Source organism: Mobula hypostoma, chromosome 20, assembly GCF_963921235.1.
Source record: "Mobula hypostoma chromosome 20, sMobHyp1.1, whole genome shotgun sequence".
Taxonomy (NCBI): Eukaryota; Metazoa; Chordata; class Chondrichthyes; order Myliobatiformes; family Myliobatidae; genus Mobula; species Mobula hypostoma.
Window position 1 is genome coordinate 56,851,112 of NC_086116.1, and position 20,309 is coordinate 56,871,420.

A 20,309-nucleotide genomic window follows, 5' to 3' on the forward strand; every position below is an offset into this window, starting at 1 on the left:
CTATGCCTGCCATCTCTTTGCCTACATAACCATATAACAATTACAGCACGGAAACAGGCCATCTCGGCCCTTCTAGTCCGTGCCGAACGCTTACTCTCACCTCGTCCCATCTACTTGCACTCAGCCCATAATCCTCCATTCCTTTCCTGTCCATATACCTATCCAATTTTTTTTTAAATGACAAAATCGAATCTGCCTCTACCACTTCTACTGGAAGCTCATACAACACAGCTACCACTCTCTGATTAAGGAAGTTCCCCCTCATGTTACCCCTAAACTTTTGCCCCTTAACTCTCAACTCATATCCTCTTGTTTGAATCTCCCCTACTCTCAACGGAAAAAGCCTATTCACGTCAACTTTATCTATCCCCCTCATAATTTTAAATACCTCTATCAAGTCCCCCCCAACCTTCTACGCTCCAAAGAATAAAGACCTAACTTGTTCAACCTTTCTCTGTAACTTAGGCGCTGAAACCCAGGTAATATTCTAGTAAATTTCCTCTGTACTCTCTCTATTTTGTTGACATCTTTCCTCTAATTTGGTGACCATAACTGTACACAATACTCCAAATTTGGCCTCACCAATGCCTTGTACGATTTTAACACTACATCCCAACTCCTATACTCAATGCTCTGATTTATAAAGGCCAGCATACCAAAAGTTTTCTTCACTACCCTATCCACAAAAGATTCCACCTTCAGGGAACTATGCACCATTATTCCTAGATCCCTCTGTTCTACTGCATTCCTCAAGGCCCTACCATTTACCATGTATGTCCTATTTTGATTAATCCTACCAAAATGTAGCACCTCACACTTATCAGCATTAAACTCTATCTGCCAGCTTTCAGCCCGCTCTTCTAACTGGCCTAAATCTCTCTGCAAGCTTTGAAAACCTACTTCATTATCCATACCACCTACCTTAGTATCATCTACATACTTACTAATCCAATTTACCACCCCATCATCCAGATCATTAATGTAAATGACAAACAACATTGGACCCAGTTCAGATCCCTGAGGCACACCACTAGTCACCAGCCTCCAACCTGACAAACAGTTATCCACCACTACTCTCTGGCATCTCCCATCCAACCACTGTTGAATCCATTTTACTACTTCAATATTAATACCTAACCATTGAACCTTCCTAATTAACCTTCCATGTGGAACCTTGTCAAAGGCCTTACTGAAGTCCGTATAGACCACATCCACCGCTTTACCCTCAATTTTCCTAGTAACCTCCAAAAAATTCAACAAGATTTGTCAAACATGACCTTCCACGCACAAATCCATGTTGCCTGTTCCTAGTCAGACCCTGTTTATCCAGATAACTATATATACCATCTCTAAGAATGCTTTCCATCAATTTACCCACCACTGATGTCAAACTCACAGGCCGATAATTGCTAGGTTTACTCTTAGAACCCTTTTTAAACAATGGAACCACATGAGCAGTACGTCAATCCTCCGGCACCATCCCCGTTTCTAATGACATTTGAAATATTTCTGTCAGAGCCCCTGCTATTTCAACACTAACTTCCCTCAAGGTCCTAGGGAATATCCTGTCAGAACCCGGAGACTTATCCACTTTTATATTCCTTAAAAGCGCCAGTACTTCCCCTTCTTTAATCATCATAGTTTCCATAACTACCCTACTTGTTTCCCTTACCTTACACAATTCAATATCCTTCTCCTTAGTGAATACGGAAGAAAAGAAATTGTTCAAAATCTCCCCCATCTCTTTTGGCTCCACACATAGCCGTCCACACTGATTCTCTAAGGGACCAATTTTATCCCTCACTATCCTTTTGCTATTAATATAACTGTAGAAATCCTTTGGATTTATTTTCACCTTACTTGCCAAAGCAACCTCATATCATCTTTTAGCTTTTCTAATTTCTTTCTTAAGATTCTTTTTACATTTTTTATGTACCTCGAGCACCTCATTTACTCCAAGCTGCCTATATTTATTGTAGATCTCTCTCTTTTTCTGAACCAAGTTTCCAATATCCCTTGAAAACCATGGCTCTCTCAAACTTTTAACCTTTCCTTTCAACCTAACAGGAACATAAAGATTCTGTACCCTCAAAATTTCACCTTTAAATGACCTCCATTTCTCTATTACATCCTTCCCATAAAACAAATTGTCCCAATCCACTCCTTCTAAATCCTTTCGCATCTCCTCAAAGTTAGCCTATCTCCAATCAAAAATCTCAACCCTAGGTCCAGTCCTATCCTTCTCCATAATTATATTGAAACTAATGGCATTGTGATCTACACAGAACAATCCATATACCAATCCTTCTGCGGCAATGCTCCCCAACTCTTCCTAGACTATACTGACAATTGCACCGATGCTGTTTCATGCACCCATGCTCAGCTCATCAATTTCTTCAACTTTGCCTGCAACTTCCACCCTGCCCTTAAATTCACTTGCTCCATTTCTCTTCCCTTTCTCCATCTATCGAGAAAAACTGTCTACTGACATCTTTTATTAAGACTCACAACATGCTGGAGGAACTCAGCAGGTCGGACAGCATCCGTGGAAACGATCAGTCAACGTTTCGGGTCGGAACCCTTCGTCAGGACTGTAGGGGGAAGGGGCCGAGGTTCTATAAAGGCCCGAAACCTCGACTGATCGTTTCCACAGATGCTGTCCAAACTGAGTTACTCCAGCGTGTTGTGAGTGTTGCTTTGACCCCAGCATCTGCAGATTATTTCGTGTTGACGCAGCTATCTTAACTATATCTCTGCTCACCCGGCCTCCTGCTAATCCCTTTCATATGTTCCTTTGTCTTTGGGGCATGCCAAGACGACGCTTTCTTTTCAGTTCATCAGAAATGTCCTCCAAAGAAAGTTTCTCTTCCTCCATCATCGATGCTGCCCTCACCCACATCTCCTCTATTTCCCAGACACTGGTGCTCACCCTAACTTGTTGCCCCTTTAACAGTGACACAGCTCCTCTTGAGCCTCCACATCCAACACATCATTCTCCACAGCTTCTGCCACCTTCAACAGGCTCCTACCACCAAACACATCTTTACAATCCCCAGCTCCAACCCCCCACTTTCTGCTCGGATCGCTTCCTCTGATTCTCTTGTCCATTTGTCCCTCCCCACTACTCTCCCTCCTGACAGAAATGCTATACCTGCCCATTCACCTTCTCTTTCACCGCCATTTAGGGCCCCAAATAGTCCCTCCAGGTGAGGCAACACTTCACCTGTGAATCTGTCAGGGTCATCTATTGCATCCAATGCTCCTAATGCAAATTCCTCTAAATTGGGAAGACCCAAGGTTGACTGCTTTGTTGGCCACGTCGGCTCCACCTGCAAAAAGCAGAATTCCCTGGTGGCCAACCACTTTAATTCCTATCCCCATTCCTGTTCCGACATGGCCTCAGGGTGGAAGAGTAACATCTCATATTCCACCTGGCGAGCCTCCAACCTGATGGCATGATTATAGATTTCTCCTTGCAGTATTTTTCCCCCCTTCCCTCTTTTCTATTCCCCACTCAGGCCTTTTACCTCTTCTCCTCACCTACCTACCAGCTCCCTCTGGTGCTCCTCCTTCTTCCCTTTCCCCCACGACCCATTCTCATCTCCCATCAGATTCCTTCTTCTCTGACCTTTACCACCCACTGAGCTTCACCTATCACCTCCTAGCTATCCCCCTTCCCCTCCCCCACCTTTTTATTCTGGTATCTTCCCCTTTCCTATACAGTCCCGAGGAAGGGTCTTTGCCCAAAATGTCAACTGTTTATTTAATTTCATAGATGCTGCATGACCTGCTCAGTTCCTCCATCATTCTGTGTGTGTGGCTCTGGATATCCAGCATATGCAGGATCTCTAGTGTTTACAAGCACATTCATCCATCCATTCCCCCGTACTCACGTCGCTTGATGTCTCAAAAGAACTTCATAAATAGCTCAAATACAAATACAAAGGATTCCATTTAATTTAGCCATCAGCTAATCAGGGCAGTCACTTATTCGGGAAAATCTTTAAAGAACAAAAACTAATCAACCAAATAGCTGGGAGTCCCTTTATTTGGGACACTATGCCGCTTAATTGGGGCAGGAAACTGTTGCCAAACAGTTTCTAACTAGCATTTATGTAGCCGTTAGACTATACACTGTGTTTCAAGGAAAATTTGTTTTGATCACTGCAATTTCAATAATTCAAGCTTGGAAATGTCAGAAACAGTCAAGAGTTAAAACAAAATGCTTTCATTCTTAAAGTTAGGAACTACAAAACATTTGAAGGTATCAACAAGCATCCTGAATGTTACCTTCAGTCCCTACGAGACTCTCAGCTTATACTTGTGGCCCCAAATGGCTGTTTGTCCACAGCCCAGCACAATGCTTCAACAAATGGGCTAAACCACGTAAGCGTAGCTGGTGTCTCATCTCCTGGTGAAATAAGCGTATGTCTTTCCTAGTATGTGAAGTCAGCTCCAGCAGACAGGGCAGATGAGATCAGCAGTGAGATCCAAGGGTCAAGACAGACATTTTGCAATGCTCCGTGGAGAATAAAGGGCATTTCAAGGCTCATAAGTAGTCATGTTCACCCACTGCAACCAAGATTTCAATGCAACAGCTTTTCCACTTTAAAAACTCTCCGCACAGGTGTTCTGTCATATGACTGACGACCACCAGTTGTATTGGTAGTGTCCCAATTTGTTTCGTATTTCATCTAAATACACAATTTGTTACTCAGTTAAATGGCAGTCTTTTTATGGCTTTTTAACAATTTCCATGAAACTCAAGTTAACTCAGACAGCGCAATTAAAATCCATTTTAAATGGGTCAAAATGGATTAGCTCCGATGTGTCCCAATTAACCACACTCCACTGTACTTTTTCAAAAATAGTGATTCCAAGAACGTTCAATAGCAATGGCAATGCTGACCACTTTCACCTACTGCCCTTCTTTCCTAAAGAGTTACATTTATGCTTCGCAAATCTACTAGGTTACAGAATTAGTACTACATAGCATAGACACAGAAGCTTTGGCCAACCCATCCATACCAACAAAGGAGTCTTTTTGAGCAAGTCCCATTTGCGTGTATTTGGACCAATGTCACTCTAAATCTTCCCCATCCATGGACCAGTCATTTCTAGAAGCCAGGGAACTTCGACAGATCACAATATCAATATCCCTGCCGTGAGGAAGCTGGCACCCCTTACTTAGCACCTTTCCTGCAATGGTACAGATTACTTAGTTACTATTCCCTCCTTGTATTTTGCTTCAGGAATTTTCCACTTAAGATTTTAATCTCAGCATCTTAAAATAACTGTTCAAATTTTCTGCTTTTTACTCATTTCCCTTCAATTCCCCTTCGTTGCACACCACCTATTCTAACAATGCCTTTGGAGATTCCAAACCAACACAGTCCCTCAACTCTGCCAGTTCTATTTCCAGCATCTCCACTCTCGCATCACTCTCCCAAAAACAAGACTATCCTCTTTCACCTCATCCACCTCCACATTTCCTGACATTCTCACATGTCACCACATAATTCACAAACACAGAGTCTGCAGATGCTGGAAATCCAGAGTCACAACACACACACAAAATGCTGTAGGAACTCCAGCAGGTTAGGCAGCATCTACGGAAATAAATAAACATTTGGGACTGAGACCCTTGTGTCACCATACAAATACTTTCTTTTCCTCTGCATGTTAAAATCCCAAAAGGACTATTCTTCTTGAGGATATTAGTTTACTCCTTTATTTTCATGTCTTTCCTCCTCTCAAGGCATTCTTCATTGAAACCATGAGTTATCATTCCCAACATTTTACCCTCTTCCTTCCCACTTATCAAGGCCACAAATGTAAAACATCAACTTAATCACCACTTTTAAGGTATCTTTAATAACCCGTTTCTGAACTTTACCCAGTCCTGATGAAAGGCAACCAGTTTCACTCAAAGCCACTGCCTGACACGAGTATTTCAACACAAATTTAACTACACAACCTTTGGTTCTGCTGATTCCTGCCCAAGAGTTTTGACTGGAACCAACGTGTATTGCTACACAACATTACAAAGCTCATCTTAAGACAACAGTATCAAATTTAAAACTTACTCCAGTTGAAAGGAGAAGAGTTAAGAACCAATTTCAAAAGATTTTACAATATTGATGCTGAGCCAATCTCAAAGAACATCATTTGTCCCCTTGCACATACATAACACAAGATCAACACTTCCCACTCATTCAGCAAACACTTCCTCCCAGTACTGGCAAGCTCATGAGATTTGAGGTGTAGTTGCTTCCAAAAAGTGAAAAAAATCTAATGACTGATGGGGAGCAAAGGGAAAAGAACTAAACAAAATAAAGCTGGAATTTCAAAATGACTCAGATTTCTATGTTCTCCATCTCCTGTGGCAATTCTTAAAACCCAACACAGCATCCTCAGCTGCCCATTGCCTTGACCAACTTCCAATAACTGATTCAAATGAGTAGTCTTCCTTCCTCAGTGAAGAAGCACCAGACACCAAGGAAATGCCCAAGAGCACACTCAAAAAGTCACACTTACTTCCTACTGAAATCAAAACAACAACATGCAGTTAACTCAGCTGATAGGCCCCCCTTGAACTTCACTATTCCAGATCAACAAAAAAAGGCACATTTATATATGAAAATTTACAACACTGAAAGAAGTCATTTAGCCTAACACATCCATGACAACCTAATGTCACTTTCCAACACTACATTCACTGCACAGCGAGTCATTTTATCAAGTACACTTACTAGGATTTAAAACAATGAATATGTCTGCCTTTGCCACCTTCTCAGACAGTACACTTCAGATAGCTACCATTCTTTGGGTGGAAATCTTTTTCCTGATCTACCTTCTACTGCTTTGATACATGACAATCTCACCCCTCTGGTTTTTGATCTCTTGCAAAAAACACAGCGCAGCACATCACACAAACCAATCTTCCGTCCTTGGACTCACTTTACGCTGCACACTGTCGGAGCACTGCTGCCAGGATAATCAAAGACATGACCCATCCAGCCAACACACTTTTCGTCCCTCTTCCCTCCGGGAGAAGGCTCAGAGTTGAAGACTCGTACGGCTATATTTGGGAACAGCTTCTTTCCAACTGTGTTAAGACTGCTGAACGGATCCTGACCCGGATCTGGGCCGTACCCTCCAAATGTCCAGACCTGCCTCTCGGTTTTTTTGCACTACCTTACTTTCCATTTTCTATTTATGATTTATAATTTAATTTACTATCGATTTGTACTCTAGGGAGCGGGAAACGCAGAATCAAATATCGCTGTGATGATTGTACGTTCTAGTATCAATTGTTTGGTGACAATAAAGTATAAACAGGGAAATGGGCCATCTGTTTTGGAACATCACTTTTACATACCACAGTTCAATCTTTCCCAAGCCACAAAATGCAAAAGAAAATCTTACTTTATCCATCTTCCCTCGTGAGCACAATTTCATAGTTCTATAAACAACTTAATTAACCTTTTATGCACTTTCTCCAGTGCATTGAGTTCTTTCAGACAAAACGCTGAGAAGAAAAGTATACTATAAGACAAGCCATTGTCTAATCGCTATTCAGTTCTGGCAAAACCCGTTTGGAAGCTACACATATACTAAAGATTTCCTCCTCACTTTAATGACTTAGCTACTTTTTTTCTGTATCAGCTGCAAGCTTCTTTCGCCTGTCCAAAATACCACAAAATGCAAGGGCCCAAGCACTGAACCATGTGGCCTTAGTTTTCCAGGGACAAGTATACATCAATAATTTGCTAATAAACCAACTATGGATCCAATTTGGCACTTTTATTTGAATCTCAAAGACTTTTCATTTCTTAACCTGTCATGTAGGAATATACCAAGACTCACGAAAAATCCATATCAACTACTTGAAACTTAATAAATTATTTCTTAATTCAGGAAGACTTTACAAGTAGTCTGTAAAAATAACTTGAGGGTTCTGCTTCTATTGTTATTTTCATCTGATTGCTTTGTAAAAGTAATTGCTCCAAGTAAAACAAGAAAAAATATTTTTAGTCTAAATACATGCTGTCAAATCATTTCAGTCTTAATATTATGCCCAAGTTTTGACTTGCATACAATATTTTCAATTACCCAATTCACAGTCAATTTACCTTTCAGCAGCTCGAAGTTTTTCAGGACCTTGAGTGTAAACTGCAATTGACCAGTCAACACATCGAGCAAATCCTTCACGAAGCAGTAGCTCTGTGATATTACCATTCTGTGGAAGGAATTAAAAGAACCAGTTTTTTTTTTAAAAAGCAATTATTCTAGATATACCATCCAACAGAACAGCGGGCAGTGCCTTACACTGCTGCATTTGTTGCATACTCGTACATTTCTTTTAAAAAGCAAAGTCTGGTGCAGCCATACTCTGAACACACAGCAGCAAGAGGAACACCCTCATTTAATCTTTTGTTTATCCCTTCACTGAAAGCACACCCTCAAAGGCATTGAAAGTGTTCCACTGTTTCTCCCAGCTGTAAATTGGCACACGTCTTCACCCTATATTCCTCCTGCCTTACCCACACTTAGAGGCAGAATATTTTCTTAGTACATTAAGCTGCTACACCCAGCAGATGGCAGAACTGAGTAGATTTCAATCTTGCTGCCAAGGAGACAGATTCTTAAATAATCAAATGCAGTACCTCTACATATCAATGTGATGCATCAGGGAGTACAAGAACAAACACCTCCTGGTGCATCCACTCCCATGCAGAGAGCCCCAGTCTTGTTAGAACTGGCAAGCTTACATAGCACTCAGTTAAATTCTTAAGCAGCAGCACAAAACCACATAATCTACAAATTACAAGACTCCAGTTGTCACTGAGGAAACAATGACAATACAACATAATAAAAATTAATCTAAACTAATAATAATCTACACCACTTTTGAACAATACCAATTTTAAAGCGGCATATAGGTGTTGCAATAATAAAGTCAACAAGTGCTGAGGAAATATGATGATATAGAGCAAAAAAAAATTCTATCAACCTCTTACGGCATTATTGTATCACAAGTTAGACTGCCATTTAATGCTCTTGGTTATTTATCTCTGGAACCAGTGGTTTGTTACGCATATGGAACTGAATTCAAATACAAGCCAGTCTGGGAAAGGACAGCAGATCTTCTCCATTATCAAGACAATTAAATATAGTTTTTCAAATAATATAGTCACTAGTAATTGACATTATGCTCTTTCCATGAGACATAGGAGATTATGGGTGTTCAAGTGTCCCCAACAGGAAATGTCTTCATCTGTAGCTTCTCTCAGGCCTATTGGATCAGTTGGAGGGGCAGTTAAACTAAATGAGGAGCATGCAAGCATCAGAGTTTTAAAGTTAAGGATGACAGGAAGATGGTCACACCAAAGATTCAGTCAGATAGATGGGTGACGGCCAGGAAAGACAAGCAGGTAGTGGAATAGTCTCCCTGGCTGTTCTCAAATAAGTATGGGACTTCAGATACCGTTAGGAGACTAGCCTCAGGAGAAAATAACTGCAGCAACCAGATCAGTGACACCACAAATAGCTCTACTGTGCAGCAGGGTAGGTCAAGGACTAGAGCAACAGTGATGGGGACTCTTTAGACAGGGGGTTAGACAGATGATTCTATACAGCATCTGCATCAAGACTCCAAGATGGCATGTTGACTCTGCAGTGCCGGGTCAAGACATACCTGAACGGGCACAGTCCCTAAACTTCGGTTAGGCCACACTTGGAATATTGTGCATTTCTGGTTACTACAATAAAGGAAGTGGGGACTTTGGGGAGGGTACAGAAGTTGTTCAGCAGAATGCTGCCTGGATTAGACAGCATTTCCTTCAGAGGCTAAACAGACTTGGATTGCTTTTTCTGAAGCATCGGAGGCCAAGAGCATGATCTCACACAAGTATGTAAAATCATGAGGGGTTGATAAGGTAGATAAGTCTTTATCTCCCCACTCGGCGAAAATATCTAAGGTATCCTGTGTGCAAATATTTAAGGATTAAGGGGCACAGATTTAAAGTGAAGGCCTTTGAGTCAACTTTCTTATAAAAAAGAGTGGTAGGTGCCTGCAACAAAACTGCCTGGGCAAGTGCTGACAGCAGATACAATAGCAATGTTTAAGCAGAGACATATACATGAATAGCCAAGTAATGGTTGGAATTAAACCATATGCATGTAAATGTGCAGTTTAATAAGGCATCACAGATGGTATATACACACCACAGACTGAAGGTTTTGTTCATTCTGCCCATTTTACAAGACTTACCGGATGAAGAATGGTGCCCAGAATGACTTGATTCTGCACACTCTCCAAGATGATCTGGACATCCCTCTGTAGAAGACGTGATTCTGTAAAAAACTTTGCCTCAGCTGCAAAAGGCTCTGGTGTTTCTGTCCCATCGGCTTCACGTTTGAATGTTGGGCACTATAAAAGGCAAGTAAATTTAATAGTCAAAATAGGAATAATCAGCATGACTTTGCAAAAGGCAGGTCATGCCTTACGAGCCTGATCTAATTTTTTTGAGGATGTGACTAAACACATTGATGATGGTAGAGCAGCAGATGTAGTGTATATGGATTTCAGCAAGGCTTATTGAGAAAGTAAGGAGGCATGGGATCCAAGGGGAAATTGCTTTGTGGATCCAGAACTGGCTTGCCCACAGAAGGCAAAGAGTGGTTGTAGACGGGTCATATTCTGCATGGAGGTTGGTCACCAGTGGTGTATCTCAGGGATCTGCTCTGGGACCCCTACTCATTGTGATTTTTATAAATGACCTAGATGAGTAAGTGGAGGGATAGGTTAGCAAATTTACTGATGACACAAAGATTGTGTTGTGGGTAGTGTGGAGGGCTGTCAGAGGTTACAGCGGGACATTGATAGAATGCAAAACTGGGCTGAGAAATGGCAGATGAAGTTCAACTCAGATAAGTGTGAGGTAGTTCATTTTGGTAGGTCAAATATGATGGCAGAATATAGTATTATTGGTAAGAATCTTGGCAGCGTGGAGGATCAGATGGATCTTGGGGTCCAAGTCCATAGGACACTCAAGGCTGCTGCACAGGTTGACTCTGTGGTTAAGAAAGCATATGGTGCATTGGCCTTCATCAATAGTGGGATTGAGTTTAGGAGCCAAGAGGTAATGTTGCAGCTATATTGGACCCTGGTCAGACCCCACTTGGAGTACTGTGCTCAGTTCTGGTCACCTAACTATAGGAAGGATGTGGAAACCATAGAAAAGGTGCAGAGGAGATTTACAAGGATGTTGCCTGGACTGGGGAGCGTGCCTTATGAGAATAGGTTGAGTGAACTTGGCCTTTTCTCCTTGGAGCGACGGAGGATGAGAGCTGACCTGATAGAGGTGTATAAGATGATAAGAGGCATAGATCGTGTGGATAGTCAGAGGCCTTTTCCCAGGGTTGAAGTGGCTAGCACGAGAGGGCACAGTTTTAAGGTGCTTGGAAGTAGGTACAGAGGAAATATCAGGGGTAAGTAGTTGTTTCTGTTTTTTTTTCTTTAAATATGCAGAGAGTGGTGAGTGCATGGAATGGGCTGCTGGCGGCGGTGGTGGAGGTGAGTACAATAGGGTCTTTTAAGAGACTCCTGGATAGGTATATGGAGTTCAGAAAAACAAAGGGCTATAGGTAATCCTAGGCAATTTCTCAGGTAAGGACATGTTCGGCACAGTTTTGTGGGCCGAAGGGCCTGTATTGTGCTGTAGGTTTTCTATGTTTTTAAAATATACTTACATCCAGTACTCTGCAATAGTCTCAGGCACATATAGCTAGACTTTTGCAAAGTAATATACATTGGTTAAGATAGGAATGTGGTTGGGAAACAGAAATAAGAATACTTAGCTTTGTATTAGCTCAGCAGTATTAAATGTTACTTAATCACTGGAAAGACAACACAAAAGTCTTATGTGCCATAGCTATATGTCTGTGCCCAAGACTTTTGTACAGTACTAGATATCAACAGCAGAAAGAGCTATAGAGTTGTGTCCAAAGCATTCTTAATACATTCTAGTCTTATAGCTGTACCCACATTAGTGTGACAAAAATTTGATTCGATTAACTTCAGAGACCTAGAAATACATTATGCATATGGCAGTCAGTGGGCAATCGTGAACTTACTTCAGCTTACAGCATTTTTGCCTCTGGGATACAAGGTTATTGCTCTAAACATATCTAAGCAGATACCACATCAGTAATGTAGTGATGGCAATGGCAAGTGGTACCAAGATAATACTTTAAAACAATGCACATCAAGTAGGTATTTAATATTTCATTAGGAAGTGACTCAGACTGGTAATAGGAAATCATGTATCTACAACAGTTTGCACTTACAGAACTTTTAATATAGTAAAACGCAGAAATAAAACTCAAAATAAAAATCTTAAGAGCCACAAAATGAAATTAGGAAAAATAAGCATATTCTTGATCAAAATTTCAAACTGGCAGTGTGAAGTGTTTTGGGGAGGAAATTCTAGAGACTACGTTTCAGGTGCTGATAGCAGTAGTTGCTAATAGAGCAATGGAATTCATCCATGATCAAAACACCAGAAATGGAAGGGTCACAGAAAATTGCAGATGCAAAGAGGTTTGATGAGAAATAGTAATTTAAAATGGTGATGTCTTGCTTCATCTAGAATCAGCACAATGACGAACTGGAAGACAGCAGAGTCAGCAAGGATAGGGGTGATGGGGAACAAAATGTCACAGAATCAGTAATTTATGTCATAGGTGGTGTTCTGGCTAATACAAAATGTACTTCAGTCAATTGTGCTTCCCAGCCAGCTCTATGCTAAGAGCTTACTGAACTTGGTTATCATTAACCTTTTCAACGCAATGAGGCTTTCAAACTCTGACCTTTCAGGTTGCTCCTCACTCAAACATCTTTTAGGTGAAAAAAAAGTCTGCAATTTGCTTTCCTTCTACCAATTACGTTAAATGTTTGGTCCCCAGTAACCAGCCTCTCTACATGGAATAGATCCTCCTTGTTTGCCATTTCATTTTTTAATTATACATGTGAATATCTTACTTTGATTATTCAAACTAAAAGCTTTATTAACAATGCTACTGTGTCCTTTTTACAGTTATCCGTTTCCTGGCCCCTTCACAAGATATCTAATCCCTCTGCTTCCTCCGTCAGAACTAGAAGAGAAAAATATTTTGGGGAGGAAATCCAATTAGTTACCTCCATCAGAAGGATTTCCATTGTGCTTGGACGTGGTTCCGCACATCTGCTCACTACTGGTATACTCTCACATCTGGACATTTTTTTTTAATTCTACTCAAAAGGTTATTTTAATTCCACAATACAATTAGACAATTTTCCAGGCAGTTACAAAAAAAATTCCTAAAGGTGGCTGTACAGCTGGATACATTTCCTCTAGCTGATTTTCCCCGAACAACAAGATCATGTCAAAAAAAAACATTAAAACTCCAAGGATTACAAAGTGCATATACATTCTCAATGGACCATTCATCCTACAAATAACTCAACAAAATAAGAAATACCCCATTTGTGGAGAGTAGATCAAATAGAATGTGGGACAGGGAGAAAACTGATAGTCTAAAAATATTTGAGTTCAGATATTTTAAAATTTTATACTGGCTTCTAACATCACTTCCAAAATAGTGCTTAATGGTAGTTTAATTAGAAGGTATGATGTGCTGTTGTGCAACATTTACATTTCAGATCAATGCCCATTGGTCAGAACAATTCAGAGGCAACAAAATCAATTCACTGACCTGAAATATTAATAATTCTCGCCAACAACCCACCCCCCCCCACCCTCATGGGTTTTAAGTTCAGATCCTCAGCATCAACAGTACTTTGGTTCTGCTGAAAAAGGTAGTATCGCAGATTGACAGCCAGAAACATTAAAATTGTGATTGAACAAATTAATAGTGGCAACATACTGGGAAATTAGAGATCGATTCTAGAGTGTTTTATAAAATCAGTCGCATCCAGCTTGGAAATTAGTACAACTTCGCACACAAATCAATATAATTACTTCAGTAGAAAATAATGTTGTTCTGAAGTTCTACCTTGACACCTGAAAGCATCACCGTCACCAGATAGTAGTCAGGCAGCAACAAAGCTCTCACCACACTTCCGTCTCGCACGTGCTCAATTACAGCTGTGTACAGAGAAAAATAAAAATCAAATGCATCCATTGAACAAACTAAATTCAGAGTAACACTTTTCAGGTAGAACACTAAACCATTTTCTAGAACATAAAGACTGAATAAGACAAGCTATGACAAAATGTTAATCAGGAAGGGTACTCCAATAAAACAAAGATGTAGAGACTTGTACTGTAACTTCTACTGGGTGCATCTCCAGACAGCTGATAAAACTGCTGTAAACTGGCAACAGGGATGGAAGCATTCACCTTAAAACAAATGATAGTTAGAGGAAGTTCAAGAGGTAGGATGGGGACTGCTATCGAGTTCATATTAAACTAATACTTCTCTGAAAATATTAATCAAGGAAGACAAGGAGAATAGATGGACAGACAACATGATCAACTAATCAATGAACAAGTGGATAGAAGAGCACGAGAACCAATAATAGAGCTGGAGACTAAAATTTAATCAGCCTGAAGCAAGGCTAGAGAGAGTTGTTTGCAAAAACAGTATTAAACAAACACACTAATTGCTCAGTTTCACAATTACCCACCTCCAATATGATTCCATTGCTCAGATTATCTAAAGCCTGATTGACATTGGCCTGAGATGGAATGTATACTGTTACCAAAATGATTTCAGAGATCTCCCGCGGTAGGTAAAAAGGAGGACATTTAACTGCTAGATATTCCAGGTCTGGTGAGTAGGATTGGGACAGCACTGATATATTTGTGCACCAAGAAGAGTTGCTCATGAGGCATACTCCCCTACCTCTGCTTTTGAGGGACTCTACAGATCTACCCTGATGGAGTATAGTAAATCCGATCTGAATTGCTGCATCTGGTATGGAAGCGTTCCAACTCACGCAGTCCAAATGTTCTTGGGGCATACTCAATAAATGCAAGAACCATAACAGAATCAAAGAAAGACAGCACCCAACAGGGTGGACAACTCAAAAGAAATTACCATAGATTTTACCATTGTTCCCATTGCCCATACAAGAGAACTGGTGTCTTACTCTATACAAATAAACCACATCTCTTAATCCCCACTGCAGTGAAGCAACCTCCAAATTGGATGTCTAATGAACACATCAGCACTACAAACTATATAACTACTTTATGTCTCTATACACTGACAAGGAAAAAGCTGAATTATCATTACACATTTAGTCCCCATTATTAACTCCAGGTCATGTTAGTTACCTACAACACAAAAAACATAAAAATCTTCTTTCTCCCCCCTCCCAAAGTGTCCAAAAATACAACTTGTTGCAAATCTGAAATGAGGAAATACTGCAAAAGAAATGCATCAGGTAAGTCAACGTCTGTGAAATGAGAAATTTAGCAATTCAAGTACATAATCTTTCGCTGTTTGTTGAAAGAGCATCACTTTGAATGTTAACTCCATTCTTCCCTCAGCTGATGCTGTCTGACTCACTATTTCCAATAACTATTAAGTGCAATTTAGGACTCAAAAAGATAAAAGGCATAGTAGACAAAACAACTAACCATTAACTGGTTTCTGATGATTGGAGTCCACAAAATGGCGAGGATTTTCTATGGTGTACTTAAGATCACGAATAGTATGAGAACCACCACCATCGCCCCACATTCCTTTCTTAGCCGCTCTCGCTTGATCCTCCAGTTCACAAAGTCTGGCTTGCTCAGGACTAAGAATGAAAACAACACAATTAACAGATTCTAGACTTTGAAAAATGGTTCTTCAGACAAAAGCCCATTTATCAGCCTCCAACATGAAGAGCAGCATACTCCTCATTCTCTACTTGTTTCCTGCAAGAGACTGTGATAAACCCAGCAAATAGAAATAGAATAAAAATATCAACAAACCACACCTCAGTAGAACATGGATGGCTTCAGCCTCAGAGGAGCTTATCAAGAGATACCAAAATTCATAATGCCACCACTCTGTAATTCATATTATGCAAAGAATTTATGCAAGAATCTCTGTTAAAAGAAAGGGGCCTCTAATCCTATACCAGTTCTGACCGACATGGTTGCTGAAGCAGATTTCTCAGCCTGATTGGGCTTGGCCATTTAACTCCAGTTATAGTCTAGTAATAAAAGGAATGACAAGTGTACATATAAACAAAAATTTGCACAAATGCAGCACTTGGTTATATAGGAACAGCCAAAACCGTTCGTTCAGCAGCAGCTGATGAGATTGGGCCCAATATTACCACAATGAAACATATTAAAAAAAAACAAACATATTATTCCTTCACACTTTTAACACAAATTCAGTTTTTGAAATGCAATTCATTTTATTCAACCAACAAAGATGTGCATTAGGAATCATAGCTAGAAGCCTAATCCAAACACTTGAATAACTGACCTTAACTAGACAGAAGTGCTAACACAGTGATAGGAAACAGTAGATGAATACTAGTCTTATCATCCTCAATGCCCTAGATATAAAAGTAAAATCTTATTGAAGATATTGCACGTTCAATCCAAATTATGTCTGCTGCAAAATTAAAGAAAATGCTAAATTTATTACAAAATACGTTGGTGCTTCTTGTGATCGCAGGACCCTGTGGATATTGGTAATGTAAAATACTATAAGTTTGTTTCATTGGAGAGACCAATGGCAGGGGAGTTGCACAGCCTCTTTTGTTGGGTGCACCAGGCCCTCATGCCATAAGACTGGCCACTGCAACTGAGGGAAGGAGACGCCACAGCCAGTGTGGGAGAAGAGCTGGAGTCAGTGCTAGGTTGGAGACTAGTTTTGTAACTGTATGATTTTCTGCTATCATAAGTATGTGCTGCATGCGACTGTTAGTGCACCTTGGCCTTGGAGGAACATTCGTCCATTTTGCTGTATTCATGTGTATGGTTGAATGATTATTAAATTTGAACTTGAAAATTCATTTAAGCCCCTGAAGAATTACTACTTTAATCAATTATGATGGACATAAACAAGCACAACTGATCTTCAGCTTCTTCAAGTTCATTAGAAATTGCTTTTCTTGTGTATATTGTACTCACTTGGTTCCTCGAATGCCTTCTCTACGAACTGCAACTAATCCCTCAGTTAATAATGATTCTGCAATATTCTCGCCTGCTGTATCTGAATAACCAAAAATAAAAATCAGAATAAATTTGGTGCATCAATTCAGAAAGCAGTAAACTGGAAAACAATCCTTTAATAACGATTCACTCAAATAGGTTTTACTCATTCCCTCCCAGAAGAGTTCCCCAGGCATTAAAGAAAAGTAATTTCCCCACACCTAGCACAATTCTATCACTTTTGCTCCTAGCCTTTTCAATTACTTTTAAATTATCAAACTACAAAACTGAAGGAGTTATGGTAAAGCAGAAACTTCCAGTAACTAACTTTTAGAAGATCAAAGCAATAGTCTAGGGTATCTCAAAAAACTTCTATTCCCTTGCCACCTTCTCAACCTCTCTCACCCTGAAAATTTACAGAAAAGGAGCCAGATTCCCGGCATAGATAACAAACTCTTCTCGAGCTACCTGTATCTGACTTGAAGCCCAAGGAGAGTTTATTTGTTAAGTCAGCCTATTATTTGGACATGAATTATTAGGCAGCAAGATTAAAGTACAATTTCTTGATAAATTTACTCCGTTTGAATATATATATTAACTCGATTTTTTTTCTTCGAGCATTCAGTGGCTAAGACAGAAATAAGCCTACCCATCACTGTTCATTCAATAACTACAATTGGTTAGAATATTATCTGACCTTTTCCCAGGTAAACCATTCCATATTCACGACCCTGGGGAGTCTTGTACTCCACTGTGAAACACACCTCTTTCCCAATCAGTTTCTTCCTGAGAAACTCTCGAGCTGGCCAGGCCCAAGGCTAAACAAAGCATAAAAACAGTCATAAACAAGAATTCATACTATTAAGAGATTCACAAAATAACAAAAGGAAGACAAGAAAATAATCAAATTCCTTTGAAAAGCAACTCTACAAATCACTCACACAAAATTTTTTTAAACTCTTAAGGTTTAATGATCAGATCCTAATTATTTTTTCCTATATTAAATCATAACATGTTATGGGATAAAGCAGCTTGTTAGTTAACAAACAGCATTATTCACTAATAAGTGTGGCATTTTCATCTCAAAATGAAAACAAAACCAGATGTGCTCAGCTACAGAGCCAAAGTACAATCATAGCTTCTGGACCCGAAGGGGATAAACCTGTTCTAAGACTGACACAAACACGAGATTCTACGGAGGCTGGAAATCTTGAGCAACACACTCAAAATGCTAAGGAACTCAGCAAATCAGGCAGCATCCATTGACATTTTGGGCCACGATCCTTCATCAGTAATGGAAAGGAATGGGGGCAGAAGCCACGACAAGGGTGGAGGGGGAGTACAAGCTAGCAGGTGATAGGTCAAACCACCAGGTGAGGTGGAAGGTGACTGGGTGGTGGGGGGATGGAGTAAGAAGCTGGACAGATGGAAGAGGCAAGGGCTGAAGGAGGAATCACAGGAGAGGACAGTGGACCATGGAAAAGGAAAGAGGGGGGAAACCAGAGGGCGATAACAGGCAGGTGAGAAGGGGCGAGAAGGTAACCAGAATGGGGAATGGAAAAAGGCAGGAGGAAGGGGGAAGAAGGAATTACCGAAAGTTAGAGAAATTGATGTTTATGTCATCAGGTTAGAGGCTACCCAGACAGAATAAAGGAGTTGCTCCTCCAAATTGTGTTTGCTCCTAGCATGGCTGTAGAGGAGGCCATGTTCAGACGTGTCAGAAGGAACTGCGAAGTTGCGTTGAAATGGGGAAACCAACTGGAGATCCTGCTTTTTGTGGCAGATGGAGTGGAGGTTTGATGAAGCAGTCCAATCTGCATCATTTCTCACTGGTGTCGAGGGGCTGCATCAGGAGTATCAGATACTGTGGATGACCCTGACTGACTCACATATGAAGTACCTTCCACGATTTTTATCAAATGCTCACACATCTTTTCTAACAGCCAAGGAGCGCACTTGACCAGCATTCTTCACCTCCAACAATCTCAAAGCTGCAATTTAACTTTTTTTTAAAAAAAACTTGACTCAAAGACTCTTAACTATATTCAGTATATATCAAGAAAACCAAAATGTTATAAATAACAAGCCACAAATATCAGATTTACTTTTAAAACCATAGAGTATTTACAGAACTCAAATGAATCATCCAAGACTACTTACCTCCTCAGAGAAACAATATGCACAGCACACAAAGCCCCACAAATATACAGCAGCAAATATACATAATTAGTGCCCAATAACAGAATATTCATCCACATTATATAATAATTACAACTACATGGTGAAATAAACATTTTGTACTGTCAAGTACAGTAGTTTAGAAAACAGCTTGTAGTCCTTTACGTTTTCCCCCATTTTTTCCAGGTACTTGAAGCCATCATCAGCCAAAAGGCCAAGCTAATGGACAGCTGCTCTGAAGCAGAATACAGCCGATACCAAATACATAATTACATCTTTATTTCCTCCAAGGGAGTAACTTGCCACTTTCAACACATTTTCAAATCAAGACTCAGTGAATACAACCTCCACAACAACTGAAAATCCATCTAAAAGTGTGGAATTTGATTCTACTGCCTGGCAAAATGCTTTAATGACAGGGAGTATTTAAACAGAATATTTTAATATATTCTGATACAGCAAATCATGTGCAAATAATCCTTGCAACTGAATTTAACAATTAATATTCTACAGTAATCGTTCAACCAAGGCCAAAAATGACAAAATGCTCAGCTAATTGCTTGCCTGAAATGTAAACCTGCCAAAAACACAGCACATACCCTTCCATGTGCCTCTTAAAATTAGTGCTAGGCATCTGTGATACATTCACACACTAATTCAGACAGATATAACAAAGAACAATCATTATTCTAGTTAAGCAGTTGAAATCATAACACCTGTTTTAAGACTATATCTGGCTGCTCAGATTAAACACAAGATTCTATTTACGAAGAGTAAATGCATTTCCAACCAGGAGCTCCTCAGGGCACAATCCTAGGACTAAAAGGAGGAATTTCATTTGACAATGAAATTTAGAAAACTACAAGTGTTGGAAATCTGAAACAAAATAGAAAATGCTGGTAAATTTGAGTCAGGTAGCATCACTGAAAAGACAGCCAATGTTTTGAGTCTCTGATCCTT

General features: G+C 40.1%; 1 protein-coding gene across 1 annotated transcript in view; it reads right to left on the reverse strand.

Moving 5' to 3' along the window:
• Positions 1-20,309, reverse strand: part of snd1 (staphylococcal nuclease and tudor domain containing 1) — a 952,477-nt gene that overhangs the window by 906,493 nt on the left and 25,675 nt on the right. The window contains exons 3-8 of the mRNA XM_063072967.1: positions 17,869-17,989; positions 17,151-17,232; positions 15,654-15,814; positions 14,062-14,153; positions 10,277-10,435; positions 8,136-8,242 (exon numbers count right to left, since the gene is read on the reverse strand). Coding sequence (XP_062929037.1) covers positions 8,136-8,242; positions 10,277-10,435; positions 14,062-14,153; positions 15,654-15,814; positions 17,151-17,232; positions 17,869-17,989 — 722 coding nt within the window. The remainder of the gene's footprint in view (positions 1-8,135; positions 8,243-10,276; positions 10,436-14,061; positions 14,154-15,653; positions 15,815-17,150; positions 17,233-17,868; positions 17,990-20,309) is intronic.